General features: G+C 42.2%; 1 protein-coding gene and 1 long non-coding RNA gene across 9 annotated transcripts in view; one reads left to right on the top strand and one right to left on the bottom strand.

The window, feature by feature from the left end:
- LIMCH1 (LIM and calponin homology domains 1) overlaps positions 1-22,464 on the top strand; it is a 328,015-nt gene that overhangs the window by 215,913 nt on the left and 89,638 nt on the right. For all 8 annotated transcript variants that reach the window (XM_040484938.1, XM_040484986.1, XM_040484961.1 and 5 more), the window contains exons 4-6: positions 8,570-8,676; positions 14,268-14,298; positions 16,506-16,616. In XM_040484938.1, the coding sequence (XP_040340872.1) occupies positions 8,570-8,676; positions 14,268-14,298; positions 16,506-16,616 (249 nt within the window). The remainder of the gene's footprint in view (positions 1-8,569; positions 8,677-14,267; positions 14,299-16,505; positions 16,617-22,464) is intronic.
- Positions 2,403-3,244, bottom strand: LOC121036493 (uncharacterized). The gene is made up of 2 exons (XR_005793362.1): positions 2,800-3,244; positions 2,403-2,592 (listed from the first exon to the last, which is right to left on the bottom strand). It is a non-coding gene; the product is annotated as an uncharacterized LOC121036493 (long non-coding RNA).

Here is a 22,464-nt window from a genome sequence, read left to right as displayed (position 1 = left end):
GTTAAGCCGACTCATGATCTCGCGGTTCATGAGTTCGAGCCCCGCATCGGGCTCTGGGCTGACCGCTCGGAGCCTGGGGCCTGTTTCGGATTCTGTGTCTCCCTCTCTCTCTGACCCTCCCCCGTTCATGCTCTGTCTCTCTCTGTCTCAAAAATAAATAAACGTTAAAAAAAATTTTTTTTAATAGAAAATCCATCCGTTGACGACTTAACAGTTTACATTCTAATAGAAATAAGTATCATAATAGAAAACACTCATCGTGCCAAACATTGTCCTCTTCTAAGCACTTTATGTATATTTTCTTACTTAACCCCTCACAGCAGCCCTATGATATTATGAGTGTCTCCATTTTGATGGTCATTCATTCCTTCCATGCATATTTATTGGATGTTGACTTACTATATACCAGAGATTGTTTTAGGTAATAGCTAGGTAAGAAAAAGAGCAGTGCAGAGGCGCTGGCAGGGTTGGCTGAAGACCAGCAAGGAGTTGGGCCTGGCTGCAGGGAGAGGGAGGGCGGTGGAGATGGGGTCAGAGAGGTCGTGGGCAGCAGCTTCTGGAGGGCTTTGGAGGCCATTGTGAGGATTTACTCTTTTAGAGGAGGAAACTGAGGCGGGGACCAGGTAAGCAACTTGCCTGTGGCTGTTCAGCCAGTAAGTGGCAGTGTGGGTACCCTAGATGCAACATGGTAGCATTTGGCTCTGGAAAACACGGGGCTCCCTGAACAGTGCTCTCATTTGGCTTCCCTGGCAGTCTTGCCTGGTTCTCCTGTTCTCATTTGCCTCTCTTCAGGCATAATGAGCTCCTTCTCCTCGGACGGTTCTTTAAATGTTGGCATTCTGGATGGTCCTGTTTTAGTGTCTCCTGTCCTGTCTGAACTCTCCTGGGCAGTATCATGCTCCCTGTCCTGCCATGGGCACGTCCTGGTGATTTCCAAACCTGCATAATTCCACCAGAATTCACCCCTTAGCTCCAGACCCAAATAGAAGCTCCCAAAGAGCTGTGGTTCTTTGAATACAGAATGTTCCAGACTTAATTTATCATTTCCAGTTCTCGCAAATCTCCCCCTCCTCTGTTCCTGAAGATGGTCTCAGTGGTTAAAAACCTCAGCACCGCCTCAAACACCCTCCTTCTTCTCATTTTCTGCTTCCACATCTACTCAACTGACCAGCCAACGGGGGTGCTCACAACCGCCCCCTCTTTTCTGTTCTTGTTGCTTCTGTGTGGGTTCAGGCTTTCCTCATCTCTCCCTGAGCTCTTGTAATAATCTCTTAAGTGGACCCTGTCTTCCAGCCAGTGGATCCCCCTCCTGCCACCAGACCTTGTCTCTGTAAATAAAGGTCAGATCCGCAGACTCCTTCCATCCTCCTCAGCTGCCCTTGTGTCCTCACCACCCAGAGAACAGTCCAGATCCTTCCCAGGGCTCTCACATGCTCCTCCAGCTGCCCTCTCCTGGCTTTCTTCCCCTCCCCAGCTTTTCCTTCTCTCCCTGCCACCCGCCATGCTTCTGCTCATTTCCCATCCATAAATTGTCTTCTGCTCCTTCTAGCAGCCAGCCAGCTGCCACCTTCTGGGTCAAGCTTCCCCAGAACTGCCGCCCCCCGCTCCTCCCCCCCCCCCCCCCCCCGGCATAACAAGCCACCTCCCGGTGGAAGGCCTGCTATCCTCATTAAGCACTCCCGGCAAATATAAATGCATTGACAGTCTGGCCAGTGTTGATTGTTCTGGGCACCTGCCAGTTGCTGGAGCTTGGCGGGAACCCGTACAGGCTGGGAGAGCAACCGTGAGCACACGGCAGGTCCAGGAAATCCCCAAATTCTATTAATTGTGGGGTAAGTTCCTGGAGATGTTTTGGTAACGTATTCCTTAAATTCTGAAATCTGTAATTGCTTTTCTGCTAAAGGGAGTTTGTTTGCTTCACTTGTAGAAAACCTAACAAAAGTCATGTTTCTTTAAAAAAATTTTTTTTTGACGTTTATTGAGTTTTGAGAGAGAAAGAGGAAAGGACAGAGTGTGGTGAGCTAGGACGGGCAGAGAGAGAGGGATATGCAGAATCTGAGGCAGGCTCCAGCTTCCAGGCTCCAAGCAGTCAGCACAGAGCCAGACGCGGGCTTGAACCCATGAACTGTGAGATCATGACCTGAGCTGAAGTCGGACGCTTAACCGACTGAGCCACCCAGGTGCCCCCTGTTTCTTTCTTTCTTTTTTTTTTTTTAAATCAAACCTTGTAATATAATACAGAAAAGTAATATTGGTATTAGTTATTGATTCTCCAAAAGGATCTGATCCTCTCTGATATACTTGCAAATCTTTTTGAGATATCCTAATCCTTATTAAGACTTTTAAGGCAAATATTTATTATAGAAAATGTATTAAGATAAGAAATTCAGCAGATGTCATCGCAGTTTACATTTTATTATTTCCACTCAGTCTTTTCATTTGTTGAAACAGAAAATTATATGGATGCTGGGTGTATATGGCATCTTGAATACCTGGCAGTGTAGGCGTCTAGGTTCACTTGAAACACGAATGAGCTTCCTTTCATTTTCTGTGAACTCCAAACCCACCATCATGTTGACCTTTCCCTGTTGGCTGTAAAGGAAAGAAAGCCAAGGAGATCGGACAAAGAAGGCAGCCTCTTACCACCTGTTTGGTTTCCCTAGAGAACCATTAAATGCTGGTTCCTTCCCCCGAGCTGGAAAGCTGCAGGCTGTTCTGCAGAGGATCAAGGAACAGAGAAGTCGCTGTCCAGTTGGAAATGACAGCTGGAGAAGGGGAAAGGTAGCGGCAGGCTCCTACCTGCCTTCTGAAGATATGAGGGGGAGAAAGGATCAGGCCGTGGTGTGATCAGAGGTTTGCGCTCAATTGCTCGTCCACCCTTCTCCCCTCCTCCCTCCCGTGGTACTGCCTTGGGCTGATGAAGCTTTTTCTATGGCCTCCGGAATCCTGGAAGCCAAGAAGGCTGCGTGCTTGGCTTTTCTCAACGCATGCACTTTCCCGCTGAAATGTTGTTCTGCTCAGCAGTTAGGTTCGTAATATGGTTAATACTCCCTCCACGTACATTTTGGATTAAGTGGGCATGTTTGGTTCTGGGAACCACCATGCAGAGGTTGTTTCTGTGCGATAATTACAAATGACATGTCAGCAGCTGTCTTACAAATGGACTTTTGGTACATAGCTTGTGAGTAACTTTGAGGTAGCCTGTAGAAAAGTGACAAGTTGGCAGTTAATAATAGTAACTAAACAATAATAGCAACTACCTTTTTAAACTTTATCTTTTTCCTTTCTCTTTTTCCCTTTCTTTCTCTTTCTTTCTTTCTTTCTTTCTTTCTCTCTTTCTTTCTTTCTCTCTCTCTCTCTCTCTTTCTTTCTTTCTTTCTTTCTTTCTTTCTTTCTTTCTTTCTTCCTCTCACCATGTCCCATGTCACTGGCAAGGGCTGTAGTGTATATTTATAGTGTATATACACTGTGTCTGTTTTTCATGGGTGGATAAACCATTCCTCATTTCACTTTCCATAGGCCTTTCTTGACCTGAGTTGACAAGAATATAATAATAACTTCCATCTAATGAATGCCCAGAAGGTGCCAGACATTGGCTGTGTTCTTAATATATATCCTCTATAATTCTGGTGTTTCTGTAAGGTTGATGGCACCCCCGGGGGGGGGGGGCCCCCCCCTTACAGATTCAGAATCTGAGGATCAGTAAGATTCAGAAACGATGCCCAAGGCCGAAAGCTAATAAATGGATGGGACTGGAATCCTAACTGGAGACCTTTGGACTCCAAAGCTGTTTTACAGTGTCCCTTGATATATTTGTTCTTCTCTCACTTCCACTGTCTGACTGGAAGGCAGACCTCTGTTTAGGGATGTCTTGAACAAATCCAGCCATTTAATGTATCATGGAAATTAATCCAGAAGATAAGAGACTTTTGTTGTAAGTCCTTATGAATTTACCTACTAGAATGTCAGCTCCATGAAGATAAGGAATTTTATTGGTTTTTGTTGTTGTTGTTGTTGTTGTTGTTGTTGTTGTTGTTGTTCTCATAAGTCCCTAGAATGCAGCACTTAATTTATTTTAAATATTGAGTGAGTACTACAGGCCAGGGATACTGCTACACTCTGGAGGTAGAGACCCCCCTGGGCTTTCCTTCATTTTGCCTTTGAAGCAAGAAAAGCAGGTAGCAAAGTACAAGGACTTTTTCAGAGAAGAGGCCCTAGGGAGGGCGGAAAGCTCAGGCCTTCTTAACCCTAGAGCCCTGGGGAGTGTTTTCATGCATGGGGCAGGTCCACAAATGAATGAAATGGGAAACCACTGCACCAAGAACAAGGAGGAGCTAATGCATGGTAGTTACAAAAACAGCGGTCTAAATACACACATTAATATTAGTCTAACACAAAATGGACTCTTTTTAGGAACTTTACATTAAGTACCTGTGTTGAATTGAGACTCAGGTTACAGTACTTTCCAGTTAGCCAGAGGTGGTAACTTTCCATCAGTGGCACTTGATCACTTACCTCAGTGACTTTGCAATAGTTGACTCTGAGGCAACCACTGTTTTCTCCTTGAATTTTATGAAATTGGTCTTGCCAGCCAAGCCATGTAGCTGAATACGCTTCTATAAATTTAAAACCCTTTTCTCCCAACTTTTCTTGGAAAACTTCCAAAGGTACAGAGAGGTTGAAAGAATAGCCTAGTGAATGTCTACGCAGCATTCACCTGGCATAGGCCCTGTGGACCATACAGCCTGTGGGCCAAATCCAGCCCAGTGCCTGCTTTCGTAAATAAAATGTATAGGACTACAGACATTCCCATTCATTTATGTATTGTCTGGGTGCAATGACAGAACTGAGTCATTTTGTCAGAGACCATTATGGGCCCAGAAAGCCTTTTGCAGAAAAAAAGTTTGCCAATCCCTAATTTAGATTCACCAATTGTTAATATTTTGCCATATTTGCTTTATCTCTTTCTTCATGATGGGCAAATATTTTCTCTCTCTCTCTCTTTGTCTCTCATATGCACACACCTTTTTTTCCCCTGACTATTTGAAATTATGTCATAGACGTTATCATAAATCATCCCTAAATAATTCATACGTTTGCTTAAAAATAAAGACATCCTCTTATATGGCATCATCATCCTGCCTAAGAAAATTAACATTTATTCAATAATGTCCTCCAACATACAGTCCATATTTAAATTAGATGTTTATAGCCTTATTTACTTTTCTGTTTTGCATCTAGAATCCAATCAGAGGTCATAAATTACGTTTGGTCATCGTGTCTCTTCAGTGTCCAATTTTTTGTTTTTTAGTGACTGACATGTTTGAAGAGTCACTCAAAAACTTTTTTTGAAGGCTTACTAAGTTTTAATGGGTTTGTAATACTACAATAGGAGGAGGTAATATAATGGTCACTGCCGTAAATCAGTGTCTTTTACTTCTTCTCCTGTGGGACCGAGACTCTGTTGTATAGTTTGGCTTCTGGAGGTACAACACGAAGATGGGAGTTTTTCTTGGAATTGTATATGTGGAAAAATCTCAGTGTGAAGAGCAAGGCAGATGGGAACTTGCAGAATGCATTTTATGTAATTAAAGGCACAGTCCTTTTTACCCACTCTGGCTGCTACCCCTGTGAGCTCTTGGCTACGGAGCTTTTTCTTGGGGCTTTTCTCCTGACCGGGGTCTGGCTCCCCTCCAGTCTCATTAGGTTGCAGCAAGGAGCTGAGAGGAGGCCGGCAGTCATTGAAATCTGCCGGCCCCTGTCATTCAGCCCAGCTGGCAACGCAGTCTGTGTGATGAATATAGCATGGCGTTCAAGGGCACATACATCTGGGGATGTCTAAGGGAAGAGCACCTCCTTGCCTTTCTTAAGGACCAGAAGTGCCACAGTCGTGTGCCTCTTGTGGGACTCCGTGGTGGTCACAGGTTGGTCCTTTTATTGTGGTGCCAAATGATTCCTAGAGAATACCAGGGCCCATCCTTTGTTTTCCTCTGGGTGAGAAGTCCTCAGAGCTCACAGACCAACCAAAAAGGTAGTTGCATGCCCTGGAAACGACTGGCACGCGCGTCTAATAAAACTCTAGAGATGGGAGGGAAAAGAGGAAAACTTCAAGGAGAAATTTGATCTTTTTAAGACATGCAAAGTAACTGAAGGAGAGACTATCAGGGGTGTGGCTAGCTTTGGTCTATGACCAGCTTTTGTCACTCTGTAAGAGGTGTGTGAATGATGCAGGTCTTGCGCGTGATGGCCCATCGTACACGGGAAAGACACAAAACATTCTGGGAGGGGTCACCTCCATGGAAGCGAAGTGACACTGTAGTATCTTCTCATTGGTCTCCCTGCCTCCTGCCTTACCGCTCTGAAGTCCTTCCTTCACACTCTCTACTTCCCCCTAGGCCTACCCCCAACAGTCTACTTCTGCTGCAGATCTGAGCACCATTTCTCAGATGACAGCCCCTCTGTGATTTCTGTAGTCTGCTTTCTATGGCCTTCAAGGCCCTCTGTGATCAGCCCCTAATTCCACAGCATCATCTTCCTTTGGTGCCGGCCTCAGATTTGATGCTCGTGTCCATCTTATATGCCATTTTGTTTTTGTACCTCCGTCCTTTGCTGGCTGTGTGAACTTGGGCAAAGTGCTTGATTGTTCTGTGCCTCCGATTGCTCATCTATAAATGAGGATGACAGTAATACCTGCTATCAGCGCCTACAAAATACCTACTAAGGTAAAATAGTAGTACCTACTAAGGTTGTACAGGGGTTAAATGAGTTAGTATATATAAAGCTCTTGGGAGAACGCTTTCCATATAAGCTATATAAAGGTTAGCAATTTGGGGCGCCTGGGTGGCGCAGTCGGTTGAGCGTCCGACTTCAGCCAGGTCACGATCTCGCGGTCCGTGAGTTCGAGCCCCGCGTCGGGCTCTGGTCTGATGGCTCGGAGCCTGGAGCCTGCTTCTGATTCTGTGTCTCCCTCTCTCTCTGCCCCTCCCCCGTTCATGCTCTGTCTCTCTCTCTGTCTCAGAAATAAATAAATGTTAAAAAAATTAAAAAAAAAAATAAAAAAAAATAAAGGTTAGCAATTTATTGTATTGCTCTTGTTGTTTTGAGCCTGGGTGTATTAATTGTTTGGTTGCTGCATAAAAAATTACTATAAACTTAGAGTCTTAAATCAATACCCATTTATTATCTTAGTTTCTGTAGATCAGAAGTATGGACATAGCATGATTGAGTCCTTTGCTAAGAGTCTCGTGGGGCTGAAATCAAGGTGTTGGTTGGGGCCGAGGTCCTATCTCTGCTACCAAGGCTCCTCCAAGCTTATGTGCTTGTTGACAGAATTCATCTCCTTGCAGCTACAGAACTCATGGCCACCAGCAATTCTGTTCACTTTCTTGAAATCCTCCCCTGATTATGTCAGGCCCAATCAGATAATCTTCCTTTCAATGAACTCAGAGCCAGCTGGTTAGTGAGGTAATCACAGAGTGATATCCATCACATTCACGGGGCCCTAGCACTCCAGGGGAGGCGATTGTTACAGGGTGTGTACACAAGGGGGCAGCATTCTTGGGGGTCATCTTAGAATCTGGCCTACAGACTGGGTAATTGGGAAACACAATGCTCTTTGGTTTACTTTGTTGAACAGCACTTGCGTGAATATAATTCCGTGACCACCATCATTTCAGATTTTTGTAGTAACTTTCTTAGAGTATTCAGATGGGTTCACACTGGTCAGGCCCCTTTATTATTCCTCTCCTGTAGGTCTCTCTAGCAGAAGTCTTCTAGGAAGAGGACAGTGAGGACCTTGTAACCAACAAACCTGCTGCTAATGCCCTGCAGTTCCAGAAGGGTGACCCACAGTTGTAGTCCCTTTCAGAGCCATCTGTTTATTCTTGACTCTCAACAGGTGAAGGGCAGGATTGTCAATGGTCAGTGGTGCCTCTTACTCTGCCAGTTCAAAGAGAAAATGTTCACGTTGGAAAGGGTCTTTTGCATTATTTTCAAAAGCTTTCAGTGCCCCTCTTTTTTCTCTTCCCAATTAAGTCTAGACTGTTTTCCCATTTATTTTTGTTAATGTTTTATTTATTTTTGAGAGAGAGAGAGCGCGCGCACACAAGCAGGGGAGGGACAAAGAGAGAGGGAGACACAGAATCTGAAGCAGGCTCCAGGATCCAAGCTGTCAGCTCAGAGCCCAACATGGGGCTCAAACCCATGAACTGTGAGATCCCGACCTGAACTGAAGTCGGACTCTTAACTGATGGAGCCACCAGGTGCCCTAAAAGATGCTATATTCTGCTTTTCAATGATATTTTACTTGCAGTTGTACACAGATGTATTAAGGTAAAGGAAAAAAAATGAATTTGGCCTGCTGTGGGTTTAGAAATTTGAAAGTGTCTGTTTACCTTGGCATATCCTAACCAAGTATGATTTTATTTTCCAACAAGCCATAATTTAGGTCTGAGTCTTGCTGTCTTAATGACTGACATCCCTTTGGTAATTTGGACTATTAAAGTGGAAGGGCTGGATCATAAAAATAATATAAAATAATATAGACTTGGATTTCTTTTCTTCCCTCCAGGACAATATCATCTTATTCTTGAGAGGCTGTAAAGAGCTCGGCCTTAGAGAATCTCAACTTTTTGATCCTAGTGACCTACAGGATACATCCAACAGAGTAACAGTCAAGTAAGTAACACAAGATTTATGTTTAAGGGACTGGTCAGAATGGCTAATTAACAACTCAGGAAACAACAGATGTTGGTGAGGATATGGAGGAAAGGGATCTCTATTGCACTGTTGGTGGGAATGCAAACTGATGAAGCCACTCTGGAAAACAGTGTGGAGGTGCCTCAAAAAATTAAAAATAGAACTGCCCTACGAGCCAGCAATGGCACGACTAGGAACTTACCTAAAGGATACAGAAATGCTGATTCAAAGGGGCACATGCACCCCAATGTTTATAGCAGCACTATCGGCAATAGCCAAAGTATGGAAAGAGCCCAAATGTCCATCAACTGATAAACGAATTAAGAAGATGTGGTGTGTATATACACACACACACACACACACAAACACATACAATGGAACACTACTTGATGATGAAAATCACTGAAATCTTGCCATTTACAGCAATGTGGGTAGAACTGGAGGGTATTATGCTAAGCGAAATAAGTCAGAGAAAGACACCTATCATATGATTTCAGTCATATGTGGAATTTGAAAAACTTAACAGATGAACATAGGAGAAGGGAAAGAAAAATAAGATAAAAACAGAGAGGGAGGCAAACCATAAGAGACTCTTAAATACAAGAACAAACTGAGGGTTGGTAGAGGGGGAGCTTGGGGGACTGGATTATATAGGTGACAGGCATTAAGGAGGGCACATTTCGGGATGAGCACTGGGTGCCATATGTAAGAGATGAATCAGTGGGTTCTACTCCTGAAGCCAAGACTACACTGTATGGTAACTAACTTGAAAATTAAAAAAAAAAAAAAAAAAAAAAAGATTTATGTTTAAGGAAAACCTATTTATGGTTTGATTTGTAACTTTGTAATGATGTTGTAAGGTCTAAGAAGCAGAGTATTGCACGTGTCTCATAAAATAAAAACGTGAAGGTAAAAATCAAGCTTTCCAAACAAGACATATTGGCCTTCCCCCTGTGTACGGCTTTCATTCTGATCAAATGTAATTTTTTAAAGCAAAAATCACACATGGAGAGTTAGAATGTTAAAAAGAACGAGAAAAATGTTAGGTGAGACTTACTGGAGGGAGAAGCCAGAGAGAAATATGCACAGAATCTGTGTTAGACAAAAAGCCTTTATTGGCTCTAGTTGGGCATTTGAATAGGCTCTTGGAAGACTACAAACTTGGTAAACAGATCCGAGCACTGTTTGTTATGCAAAGAGGGCAATAGATTCTGGAGAAATCGCTTCCTCATTTACATTTGTAACTGTTTTCTCATATGTCAGCGATCAGGTTCTTTGAAGATGGAGTATTGGCTATTTGACTGCTGTTGACTGTGTCTACTCACTGAGCCATGTTTGTGGCCAAAGAATTTTTGGGATAGAATGGCTCCATAAAAGAAAAGGCAGTGTGCTTCTCTGGAAAGGAATGGCTGGTGACCAGGGTAATGAGAAGAAAGATCGTCATGAGATGGTAGAGATAACTTTCCTGTAGCTTAGAAGTCCTTCACACTCTACACATGACATACAAAACATTCCCCACTTTGGTCAAACAACATTTGGCATGAATATGCCCTAAAAATAAGCTTAATTACATAGATAGGGTCTGTGGATTGCATACACTTCTTTTGATTACTTTTGAGCCATTTTATCATGGAGGAACCGAAAAGGGAGAGAAGCCAAAACTCAGGGCTCTTAATTGTATACTCGTTGCCAGTATTGATTGGGGGGAAAAAAAGGAAGCTACTGAATGAAATCAAGTTAGTTCACATTGGATTTTATGATTCGTGACTGGGAATTGATTACATAAAATCATTTCACTCTTGTCAGTATACCTTTCTTCAATATTTCTCATGGAAAAAAATTACTTAAGGGCACAAACAGAATACCAATTATGGTATTTGAATATGGAAACCACCATAAACCTCATTTTAGACATCACATGCTCCATATATTAATCCAGCCTCTATAAATTGTTCATTTTAGGAGATGGGTTCTGCCTCATCTGACATGCGTAGTTTGACCTAAGTGGCAAGTGGCCAGAAGCAGTAGTAACTATACGACGTCATAACAATTAGTGATATGCACATCGCTTGGAGGGTGAAGGAAAGTTTGCTTTGACGGTGTTGGCAACTGCATTTTTTGTTTTGAAGTTATTCTAAATCAATGTGTCACTAAACCAGGAGAATTTTGAGATAGTTTGATTTTAGAGATTCAGAATTTATATCACCTCTACTGTCTATCTACAAAAACCTGGGTATCAGGAAGCCAGGAGTCTGGCCCTAGACCTGCTACTCCCTGGGTCTATAATCCTAGGCAAGTTCTCTTGCTTCAGTAGGGCTCTGTGTCTTTATCTATAAGATGGAATTGGACAGAATGTTCTCACAGGTATGATTCTAGCTAAAGCTTGCTCAGTGTTCAGCTTGCTCAGATCTGGGAAGATGGTCCAACCAACTTGTGAGGAAAAAGACACAGAAAACAACCTAAAGAGGAAAAGTCACTTAGACTAATGAATGACATACAGTCGGTCCCTTCTCAGTTACTGTATCATCTTCCCCTTCTCCTGTTTTTTTTTTTTCCTTCTGTCATTTTTCTTTATCTTTCCAGCTGCTTCTTTTCTCCATCTCCTTTTCTTCCCTGTGCTTCCCCTCTCTTCTTTATCTTGTCTTTCCATCTCTCTCCCCTTTTGTATTCTTTTTCTTCATTTTCTTCCCTTTTTGGTTCTTCCTTCACTTGAGAATTCTTATGTTCTTTAGGCAAGGCTTTCCTATCACCTTCCGTAACGTTATCATTTTTCGTTCATTCATTCGGTAACTATTTACTGAGCGGCTACTATGTGTCAGATACTTTCCAGTCACTAGACAACTGGAATGAACAAGACAGCCAACACTTCCTGTTCACAGGTAATTTACACACAGTGTCAGGAGATAAGAAATACACAAGTAAATCAAAAAGATGATCACAGGGAGTGAGTGATAAGTGCTGAAAAGGAAGTAAAAGATGATGTGAAAGATAGTGACCATCACAACATATACATGTATCAAATCATCACGTTGTGTTTTTTAAACTTACACAGTGCCATACGTCAATCTCAGTAAAACTGGAAAAAAAAGATAGTGACCAGTCCAGAGGTGGCCAAACATAGCCCCTCTAAAGAAGTCGCATTTCAGCTGAAGGCTGTGGGCTGAGACATGAATGGGAAGCAAGAACCAGCCATGTGAAGACCTACAGAGCATTCAAGGCAGAGGAAGTTCAAGTAGAAAGCCTGGAGAGGAGCAACAGACTTGCTCTTTAAAAAGGATAAGCAAAGTATCTGGTGTGGTAGAAGGGTAATGAGCAAGAATGAGTACGGTAGGTGGGCAGCCCACAAACCTGGCAGGATGCTGAACCTAGAATCATTACGGAGAAAAGTGTTTCCTTCACTGCATGAGTTTCTAGAAGAACATAAGGAACTTTGTATTAAAATTATACCGTAAATTCATTTACAGTACTTAGAAACTCATTTCTAGTTTTAATGAAGGGTGGGGCATAGAATGAGCTATCTGCTTCACAGCTTTTCTGTAAATGATGCTGGTTTCATCTGGCACCAGACAGGGAACATTTGTAACATATGTAGATTCTTATCGCTATGGTAGATTAAAATAAAAGTGCTGCATCTTTCTGCTTTACCCTCTGAGGGTTGAGCAGAACATTAGTCGAGATGGAAAACACCCCTTGACACCACTAATTAATAGGGTAAGCCATACAGTACAGGGGCAGATCCCACAGAGCAAATGTGGATACTTTCCTGAAATTTTTTTTTTTTAAATATAATTTATTGTCAAGTTGGCTAACATACAGTGTATACAGTGCGCTCTTGGTTTGGAGGGGTAGATTCCCATGACGTGTTTTTTGTGTTTTTTTTTTTTAAATGCTCTTTAGTTTAGCTTTTATTGGAGGTAATTTTTCTTACTTTTCTTTCTTTCTTTCTTTCTTTCTTTCTTTCTTTCTTTCTTTCTTTCTTTTTTTTTTTTTTTGAGAGGTAACTTGAGTAGACTAAAAAGAAAAAAAGAAAGAAAGAAAAAAAAGAGGGACAAGCTGCAAATGATTACTGCATGTGTAATTTAGTGAACTCTACCTGTAATGGATGCCAGACAACCTTGATGGGGAACGAAAGCCTAATCCAGAAAGGCATGCCGCAAGTTTATTCCAGGGAATTGAAGCAATTGCATAAAAATGAGGAAAGGCTGTGGCTTGCTCCTGAGCATGTCTCTGAAAATTTTGCAAGTGTTTTCACACAATTGGTTGTTAGGTAGAAATCATTCAGCAAATGTCTTGTGAGCTCCTACTATGGGCCAAGCAGGATTTTTTAGAACTGGGTCACAATGATAGTCAATGAAGTTTCATTATCAATACAGAATACATTTTATGCTCCCCATTCTTAACTTATCTTTCATTACAATTTCAAATCTTGCATAGATTTATTTTTGTTTTCATCATTTTGTTTTGTTTTTGTAAGTTAAAAAATCCCAGCAAACATCTAAGCAGGTAATGCCATATTTTTTTTTCTACTAAAAAGGGGAAACTTGAAAACCTTCTCTTAAATCCAAATGAGACCAACGTTTCCTTCAATCCAAGTGCTTGTTGATGGGTTTAAATCCTTAGCATATACTATCTTGTTTTCTATTCCCTGAAATATCCACTGACTTAAAATTGTACACCTATTTATTAATATGTTCTTTGGGTCAGAATAAGCAGCAATGAAGTAATTGGTGTCTAAATGCTTGAACGAATTCTTGACTGGTGTATACAATACAATTATAGTCGCCCTTCCCCTGTTCTCCACCCCAACTGAAGTTACTGTGGGAAAAAGAAATGCAGTCCTTCCCTTTTCCTAGCATTTATTTGTTGACATGTTAAAGAAACTTGGGAATAATTTTGTAGAAATTTTTATATTCCACTGTATGAATATTTTGAAAGTATCAACAACTAGCTTTTTTTGTTTATAGTTCGAGAATAAGTACTTATGTATTTTTTAGAATGCACATGTGTATATCCGAACATAACACACATATTTTCCTGCTGATAGCTAATTCCCAACACTAATTTTTATCTGTAGCAGACAAGAACAAATATTTGGGTAACATTGCCTCTTCTGCATATATTTTCAGGTCTGTTTAATTAAGTAAGGTTCTAGACCCTTTAGACTTTTAGTACTACTTGTACAAAGATTTTGGAAGGGTAGTAAGATTTTGATTTCACAGTGGTCTATAATCAAGGCACAAATTTTACCTTAACAGCTGAGCTTTGAGAATACAAATATAAACAGTCCTAGTTTTTAGATGGAATCCTTCATTTTCCAGATGTTAAAAGGCATTCATCTTTTCATGGTGCACTTTGGAAGGCTGATTTCGTCTCGTCCTTTTGCATCTTGCTTCCTAAATGATTTTATTTAGTACCTGAAATCACTCATCATAGACCTTAGAAAAAATGATATATTCTGCTGATTTCATGATATGTGTCTGCTTCAAGTACATCTTAGAGGTGTTTAAGGGAAGATCACAGGGAAGCAACTGCTATTCTGACTGTATTTTCTTTTCCTTTTCCTTAATTAGGAGCCTTGATTACAGTAGGAAGCTGAAAAATGTAAGTGTTTTCACTTCACTTTCAAAACACCTTTCCTTCTAATTTTTATGGTTCAGGTGTAAAATTTAGCTCATAAGTTCATTGCCTTCTGTATGCCTTGCTAAGAAGAGTCCTTAGAACACCAAGATAGGTGTCTCTGATAGAATAATCAATCACTGTGATAGAAACAAAATTTATAGATGGGGGAGTTTTCTGTAATTAATAAGGACTCATTCCAGAAGTAAATAAATGAAAGCTCGCACTCTGCAGTTGTTTCTTAAATACAAGATGATCTGTCTCAGCATTAATCTCAGTTCCTTTCTGTTTGTAGGCACAGATGGGATTATTAAATAAAGCAGCTGAGCACACTTTTTTTAGGGAAAAGATCAGCATGATATAAATAGTGTTGACTGTCATGGGCCTGTACTTTTTCTATTTTTTTTTAATTAATCTTTTGGGTTTTTATTAATACTTCCCCAAATCAACTTTTTGGAGTTGGATCTTATTTTCAAAGAGCAAGTACATTAGTGCTTTTTTTTTTTTTTTTTTAATGGGAGAGGGTGAAAGGGGGGAAAGAGAGAGAGAGAGAGAGAGAGAGAGAGACAGAGAGAGAGAGAGAGAATCTCAAGCAGGCTCCACACTCAGCACAGAACCCAAAACAGAGCTCAATCCTACAACCCTGGGATCATGACCTGAGTAGAAATCAAGAGTCAAACACTAAACTGACTGAACCACCCAGGTCTCCCAGTGCTTGTTTATTCTAACTTTAAATTAGGAATCTAAGAAATGACCTTGTGTATACAAAATTTAAAAGTGGCTATGACCCCTCCCTTTTTTTTTTTTAATTTCCAGGGTGCTATTATATTTGGTTGACATTTTCATTCTTGTCTTCTTTTTCCTCCTGTAAAACTAGGGCTATATGCCATTTTTTCTCACGCATTTAAACAAATCGGAAAACCCATAATCTAAAACACAACACCGTTCTATCTTTCTCCTGTTACACCTTTCAAAATAGCCTCATACTCTTAGCCCACATTAGTTAGTTTATGGTCCTAGTTAATGTCCTGACATTTGGAATTGTCTGTTCTCTGGAAATTTATTTGTAAGCAATCAGTTTAACAAGACTTTCTGGAAGTTTTGAAGGATTCCTGAAGTGCAATTTTCCCACAGAGGTGGAAAACCGAATCGCATCGTAGCATCAATACCCACAACCATATTTTGGGCCTGTTGCCATCTGGAACCATGTACACATATCACATTGTCCAAAGCATTTCCTGGTCTAGCAAGTGGAGGGAGGAGGTACCATAAGTACTCCCCAGCCTGATTGAAGCAATAAGACCACATGTGAAAATAAAATAATAGCTTTTCCGTAAGCTTCAGATCCCAATAATTCAGTTTTAAGGAGCTCCTCTTCAGCCTTCTGGGTTTTCTGGAAAAATTGATGCAAAGAGCATTTGCTTTTGTGGACAGTTTCTTTGGAAAAACAGAAAAAAAATTAACTTGGGACTGCAGCTTCAGACTCTTGAAACTTCTTGGACATTTGTAAGCATGCAAGGTTATTTAACTGGCAGTAATCTTGTCCAGGCTACAAATTCCCGTCTCAGATTAATAGGAATCTAACTATACCCCAAAGCTGGATATCTGAAAATCGTACTCTCTATTGGATTGCTTTCTTCTGATTTCAGTTAGATGGGTTGTGTTGCTCTTGTGTTGGGAACCACTAACTAACCCGGCTCACTCCTCTGAGGTTTTGCAGTTGATCTTAGCAGAACCTCTCTGCCCACAAATAGAAATCGTGAGCCTCTAAAAACACCTTCTCTCAAAAGGGATTGACAACCCATTTCCTGCTCATCTGGGTAAAGGCTCTGGAGTTATAGAAAACTTTTACTTCCTAATTTTGAAACCTTTATTACACAAAAATAATTCTGGAGGATTTGTTTCTCCTTCTTGCCATCTTAGAGATCATTTTGTTACAACCAACCTTTTCCTGAAACTGGAGCTTTATTTTAACTACCGAATCATGTTTGTGTTGACTGATAGAGCGTTGGGTTCTTATTAAAATAATTTTACATTTAATGGATACCTCATGGATGGTGGTTTTTATGCATCGGTGTTGCACATTCTCTCCTTCCTGCTTTCCTGTTAGTGGAGCATTACTGATCCCTTAGCTTAAAAAGTAATTCTCGAGGGAAAATTCTCCTGCCCTTGGGCATGGTTTTGTTTCACAGGTATTAGTTACCATTTACTGGCTGGGAAAAGCAGCAAACAGCTCTGCATCCTATAGCGGAACCACACTGAACCTGAAGGAGTTCGAAGGCTTGCTGGCTCAGATGAGAAAGGTAACTTGACTTTTCTTCTTTATCCCAAGAGGTTAAGATAAGAAGGGAAATCAACACATTTGCTCCTTTTTAAGATGATGGTTTGGTGTGGTGAAATTGCACAGGCCAGCGATGTCTTGCACTCAAGGGAAGGACCACTTGTCTTACCAGTGAGTTCTCTGCCTTGTGTATCCCATGCCTACTTGAACTTTTTGTAGCCTTCAGAGAATGGAAGGTATGAGCTCTCCCCAACTTTAATTCCCAAAGAGCAAATTCAGTCTGTGAGTATGTGGCTTTGCATGCCAGAGAGCTCAGTGCTTGTTTTCTTGGGGGAGTAACGCCTGAGTTAAACAATACGGTATTATACGAAAATGAAGACTTGCTCTGCATTTGTCCTAAAGGTCATTTTGCTTACCCGTCAGGGCGTTGGTGTGGGTGAGAGGTAAGTCTGCCAAGTTCTTGCTGGGTGGGCATCCACTGGGCTCTGACAAATTAGAAACATTCTCTCCTAAGATGTGTATTTTATGGCCATTGTATTCGGATGACCTGGAAACTTGGAAAACATTTTTTACAATATTCAAAGCTTTATTTATTTATTTGATTATGGGAAAGACTGATCTAATGTAGGAATTTGTCAAAGAAACAGTGGGATGTTTTATGTGTGCCTGCCTGTATGTTCCTTTTAAGGTTCAGCGATGTATGTGAACTCATCCAAAGTTCTAGGATATAGTATTACCTGTGAGCAGCCCCACCCAACCAGCCTAGCGACGTGGTGAGGCTCACTTGAGGCTCACTTGTATCATCCGTGGGTTTTGGATAAGGTCCGTATTGTAGCACAAATAGTTAAGGTCTTGCCCTTCCTCATTTCTCAAACATGCAAACTAAATGCACTAATGAGACCCCCTGAGAGACATTCGCACTTTGACAAACTTGCCCCCCCCCCAAGACAGAGAGTGAGCAAAGGGGCAGAGGGAGAGAGAGAAAGAATCTTACTGGTAGATGGGTCATCTTTCTTTTAGATTTTTAGAGAGAGAGCACAAGTGGGGGAGTGGGGCAGAAGGAGAGAAAGAGAGAGGAAGAGAGAGAGAATCTTAAGCAAGCTCCACACTCAGCATGGAGCCTGATGTGGGGCTCGATCCCACAACTCTGGGATCATGGCCTGAGCCAAAATCAAGAGTCAGACGCTCAACTGACTGAGCCACCCAGGTGCCCCGCGTCATCTTTTTACAACTGTTTAAAAGCCCTGCCTCACAGTTCCTCTCTTTGCTGGATTCTCTTGGAATCTGATTTATTTTTGTTATGGACATTTCTTACTAGCTCAGCTCCTCTATAATCTTCAAGTCTCTTGGGGCGCCTGGGTGGCTCAGTTGGTTAAGCGTCCAACTTCAGTTCAGGTCATGATCTCACAGCTTGTGGACTCGACCCCCATGTCAGTCTCTGTGCTGAAGCTCAGAGCCTGAGCCTGCTCTGGATTCTGTGTCTCCCTCTCTCTCTGCCCCCCCATCCCCATTCATGCTCTGTCTCTCTCTCTCTCTCTCTCTCTCAAAAATAAATAAACATTAAAAAATTATAATCTTCAACTCTCCTAGCTTCCCCTTCTATTGAGACCATTCTCTATGTCAGCTGCCTTGAAATGACCTGTTGTTGTTAATAGCTGTTCCCTTTTTTAAAAAAAAATGTTTTTTTACTTATTTTGAGAGAGAGAGAGAGAGAGAGAGAGAGAGAGAGAGAGAGAGAACGTGCACATGCATGCATGGGGGAGGGGTTGAGATGAGGGAGAAAGAGAATTCCAAGCGAGCTCCACGCTGTCAGCTCAGATCCCAACATGGGGCTCAATCCCACGAACAATGAGATCATGACCTGAGCCTAAATTAAGAGCTGGGCACTTCATCAGCCGAGCCCCCAGGCGCCCCCAGCTGTTCCCTTTTTTTAATGAATGTAGACAACATCACAGGATATGAGGGAATACTTGGTATCCCTGGACAAGGCATGACTTAACTAAAATGGCCCGCTGTGGTATTCCCATACCTCTAGGTAGAGAGTAATTGACCTGAACTTCACACCTGGAGGTGCTGGAGATATCTGTTTCTCTGGAATATATTTTATTTCATTTTATCTATTAAAACTGGGCTTATCTGAGAAATGCAGAAAACCCTAACAGTGGCTTAAATAAGATAGAATTTTATTTCAAAGTCACATAAAAGAGGTCTGAATGTGAGCAGTGGGCAGGTGATCATCAGGTCGGGCACCCAGGGTCCTTCTTTTTACTCCAACATCCTCAACCCTTGGGTTCTCACCTTCTGGTCCAACATGACTGGACAAGCTGTAGCCATCTTATCCACATTGGGGTCCAGAGAAAGGAGGGATGAGGGGAAGAAGGGCCTATGCTTTCCCTTTAAACACACTTCTGCGAAGTCTTACACGCACCTCTGCTCATATCCCATTGACCTAAACTCAGTCACACATCCCTGCCTCACTGCAAAGAAAGACTTGAGAGAGGTAGACTGTACCGCAGCTAAAAACTGTGGATATTTTCAATGGAGAAGAAACGGAGAACAGATATTGAAGGGACAGCCAGGAACACTTCTGCACGGATGCAGGCTGAAATAAATTTGGAATTAAAATGTTTTCTTTCACAAAGGAGACTAGCCAGAAATTTTTTATATTCATTTTCCTAGGGTGAGAAATGTGTATAAAAATTATCAACTTGTAAAGTGACACATGTAGAGCCCTTAGCGTAAGCTTCTGGCACATAGTGGGTATTCATAGTAGATTGCTGTTGTTATATACTGAGAAAAGATCTCTGAAAGCATAGTGACGGTGGCCTGTCAGTGAGCCTGGATATGTCAGAGGGGGGTCTCCCAAAAGAGGGGACTCTGAAGTGGAGCAAAGGAGAAATATTGCAAGAACGTTGAGATTGAAGGAAGAACCACAGGGACTAAGGTGGCCTTAGAATCGTGGGGACGGGAGCTGGAAGGCAAACATTCTAGGTTCTTCCTCTCTACGGCTCTCTCTCCTTGAGATTTCCTCACATCGGGGAACATGGCCAACAGCGTCCACAGGGTTACCTACTTCTAGCTCCTTGTCCAGAAAGCAAGGGAATTCTTCCTCCTCGGCCCGGCTGCACAATTGCTAGGGCTTTACCCTGGCCCAGTGTGGGTCCTTTTCCTGAACCAGGCTCTGTGACCGGGCCAACGGGTGCCATGACTGACCTAAGCACCACCGCTTCAGGAGGTGAGGGATGTCAAGTAGAGCAAGGGATGAAGAGCAGGGAATGTGATAGGCAGGAACAGACCTCTGCCAACATCAACTTCTCTTCCCTTACCCTGCCTTATTTTTTCATGATACTACCGCCCAACTTTGTATTCATTTATCTGTTTATCTTTGGTCTCTTCCAGTAGACCATAAGGCCTGCGAGGACAGGATATTTATTGGCTTTGCAGAACGTTGTGTCCCCAGCATTAGGACTGTATCTGGCCCGTGGAAGATGCTCCGTCAATATCTGAGGCGTAAATAGCTTCCCTGACCAGAGTGTGGTGGGTGCAGATGGGTCATCAGGTTGGAAAAGTAGAACCCTGAAACACTCCGGTATGGGAGTTAGCCACTTTATAAATCACAGAGAAGAAGAAAATGTTGAGTGGTAACACAGCGGCATCTGGAGTGTCTCGGATACTGTAAGTCACCCGGCAACCTTAGCTGGTTCTCGTTATCTCTGACAAAGGGGGATAAGAAGAGGACAGATGAGTGAAACAATCCAAAAATACCCGAGATGTTGGTAGTTCACACTGCATTCGTTAGCTCACGTCTACTAGAACAACTAGCAATTAGTGCACTGGACAGATTTGAGTCTTCTCTCCCGTCCCTAAAGTGCTCTCTGTAGAAGACAAAATGCTGCTGGGCTCCTGGACAAAAACCATCGATGACATAACTAGACCCCACAAAAAAAGGAACTTAGACTGCGCTAGCCTTTGCGTTGGCTGATAGCTTTTGCTCTCCCCCAGAAGCTTAACTTTGCATGACTTGATGGACTCCAATAAAATTGTTCACCCAGCTAATGTCCACATCTTTATTTCTGGCAGAAGAACCAGCTTCTTGCTTCACCCTGAGGTTCCAAGGGACCAGGTTGGCCAAGGATGTCCACGGGTGGCTTGTTTTTCACTTTACAAACTGGCCAAGCCTTTTAGCTTCCAGCTCTTGCTTGATCCGCGGTTTCATTCTTGGCTTTCTACGCAGTCATGAACAGAATGGCTTCTCTGTTTTTCTTTCTCATAACAAGCTGTGAGAAAGCAGCTGAAGCTCCAAGAGACATGTTGACTTTCTCTTTCTTTCTGTTCTCTTGTGGTTTGTAGGGTAGGGGGAAGAAGACATTTGGGCCTTTGGGGGAGCATTTCTGATTATTATTATTTTCTTGAAAATCCAGTTTGTAATGCTGTGCCAAGCAGCTCGTAAAACTGTGTCCTTTCTAGATGTGACCAGTGGCCTAGCTCCAAGTGTGTGCCCTCCCTGATGAAAATTGCATCCAAGGCATCTAGTTATGGGGTATAAATGGAGAAGGAGAAGAGTATCAGTGCATGTACAGATTGTGTCCTTAACTACATTCATAAGTTCTGTATGACTTGCATATTGACATGCACATGCCCAAATGAATGCATGGTAGTAATTATAACCATAGCTAACACGCTTGGAACACTTAGGCGTCAGGCATTTTTCTTTCTTTTTTTTTTTTATTTTTTTTATTTTTTTTTCAACGTTTATTTATTTTTGGGACAGAGAGAGACAGAGCATGAACGGGGGAGGGGCAGAGAGAGAGGGAGACACAGAATCAGAAACAGGCTCCAGGCTCTGAGCCATCAGCCCAGAGCCCGACGCGGGGCTCGAACTCCCGGACTGCGAGATCGTGACCTGGCTTAACCGACTGCGCCACCCAGGCGCCCCGTCAGGCATTTTTCGATTGCCCAGCAATCCTGTGAGATAGATGTTATTACTAGCTCCATTTAATAGATGAGAAAACTGAGACCAGGCAAGGTGAGATAACTTGCTTAAGGTCACACAAATGACGAGAAGTAGACCCAGGATTTAAACCCAGGGAGTCGAGATTCCAAGACCATGCCCCTCCCTACCTCTGTTTTGCAGTGTTTATAGTTTGGTGATTTAGGCATAAATGGCATTTAGCAAAAGAGCGTCATCCAGGTTAGCATCGTTCACAGAGTAAGAACCTAGTGAAGGTCCAGTGGTTGAAGAGATGATGCCGGTAATGGCAACTATAATAACACCCAAGTTGATGGAACGTTGTCAGGTTTTACTACTTGGGATTTGGAGACGAAATCCTGTGTTGGAATCACAGTTTTCCTGCTTACTATGTGACCTCAGTTAAGTTACATAACCTTTCTGATTCTTACTTTTCTCTTCTATAAAATGAGGACGAGACTAACCACATCACTGTAGGGTTGTGAGGATTAAATACATGTACAAAAAAGCATCACGCATGGCCCTAGACACAGTAAGCATTCAGTAAAAGCGACCTTCATTTTTTCAGACATTTGGCCCAATCTCAGTGAACAAATAACCCAAGATTATTATTTGCATTTCCCAAGACATTAAATACAAAACCATATCCAGTTTAGATCTATGCTTTTCAATTAGTTATGAGTTCTTTCTTTTGCAGCTAGTCGGGCCTGGCTTTTGTTCAAGTCCCCGTTAACTTTTGACCTACAAATAAACTACCTTAATTTCCGTAACTGGAATTTCTGCCTTCCTCTGGAGGGTCAGATGGGCCACCCTCACCCAGGCCACTGGACAACCTATTCTTGGGGGGCGGTAATCAGGTCCTAGGTGTGGAGACTGCAGAGTGCTCCTGTCGGTCCTGCCC

This window comes from Herpailurus yagouaroundi, unplaced genomic scaffold (genome assembly GCF_014898765.1).
Source record: "Herpailurus yagouaroundi ecotype Mexico unplaced genomic scaffold, PumYag 28, whole genome shotgun sequence".
NCBI classification, from domain to species: domain Eukaryota; kingdom Metazoa; phylum Chordata; class Mammalia; order Carnivora; family Felidae; genus Herpailurus; species Herpailurus yagouaroundi.
Note: the sequence above shows the minus strand (reverse complement) of the source record. Positions and strands in the feature narration are given on the sequence as shown.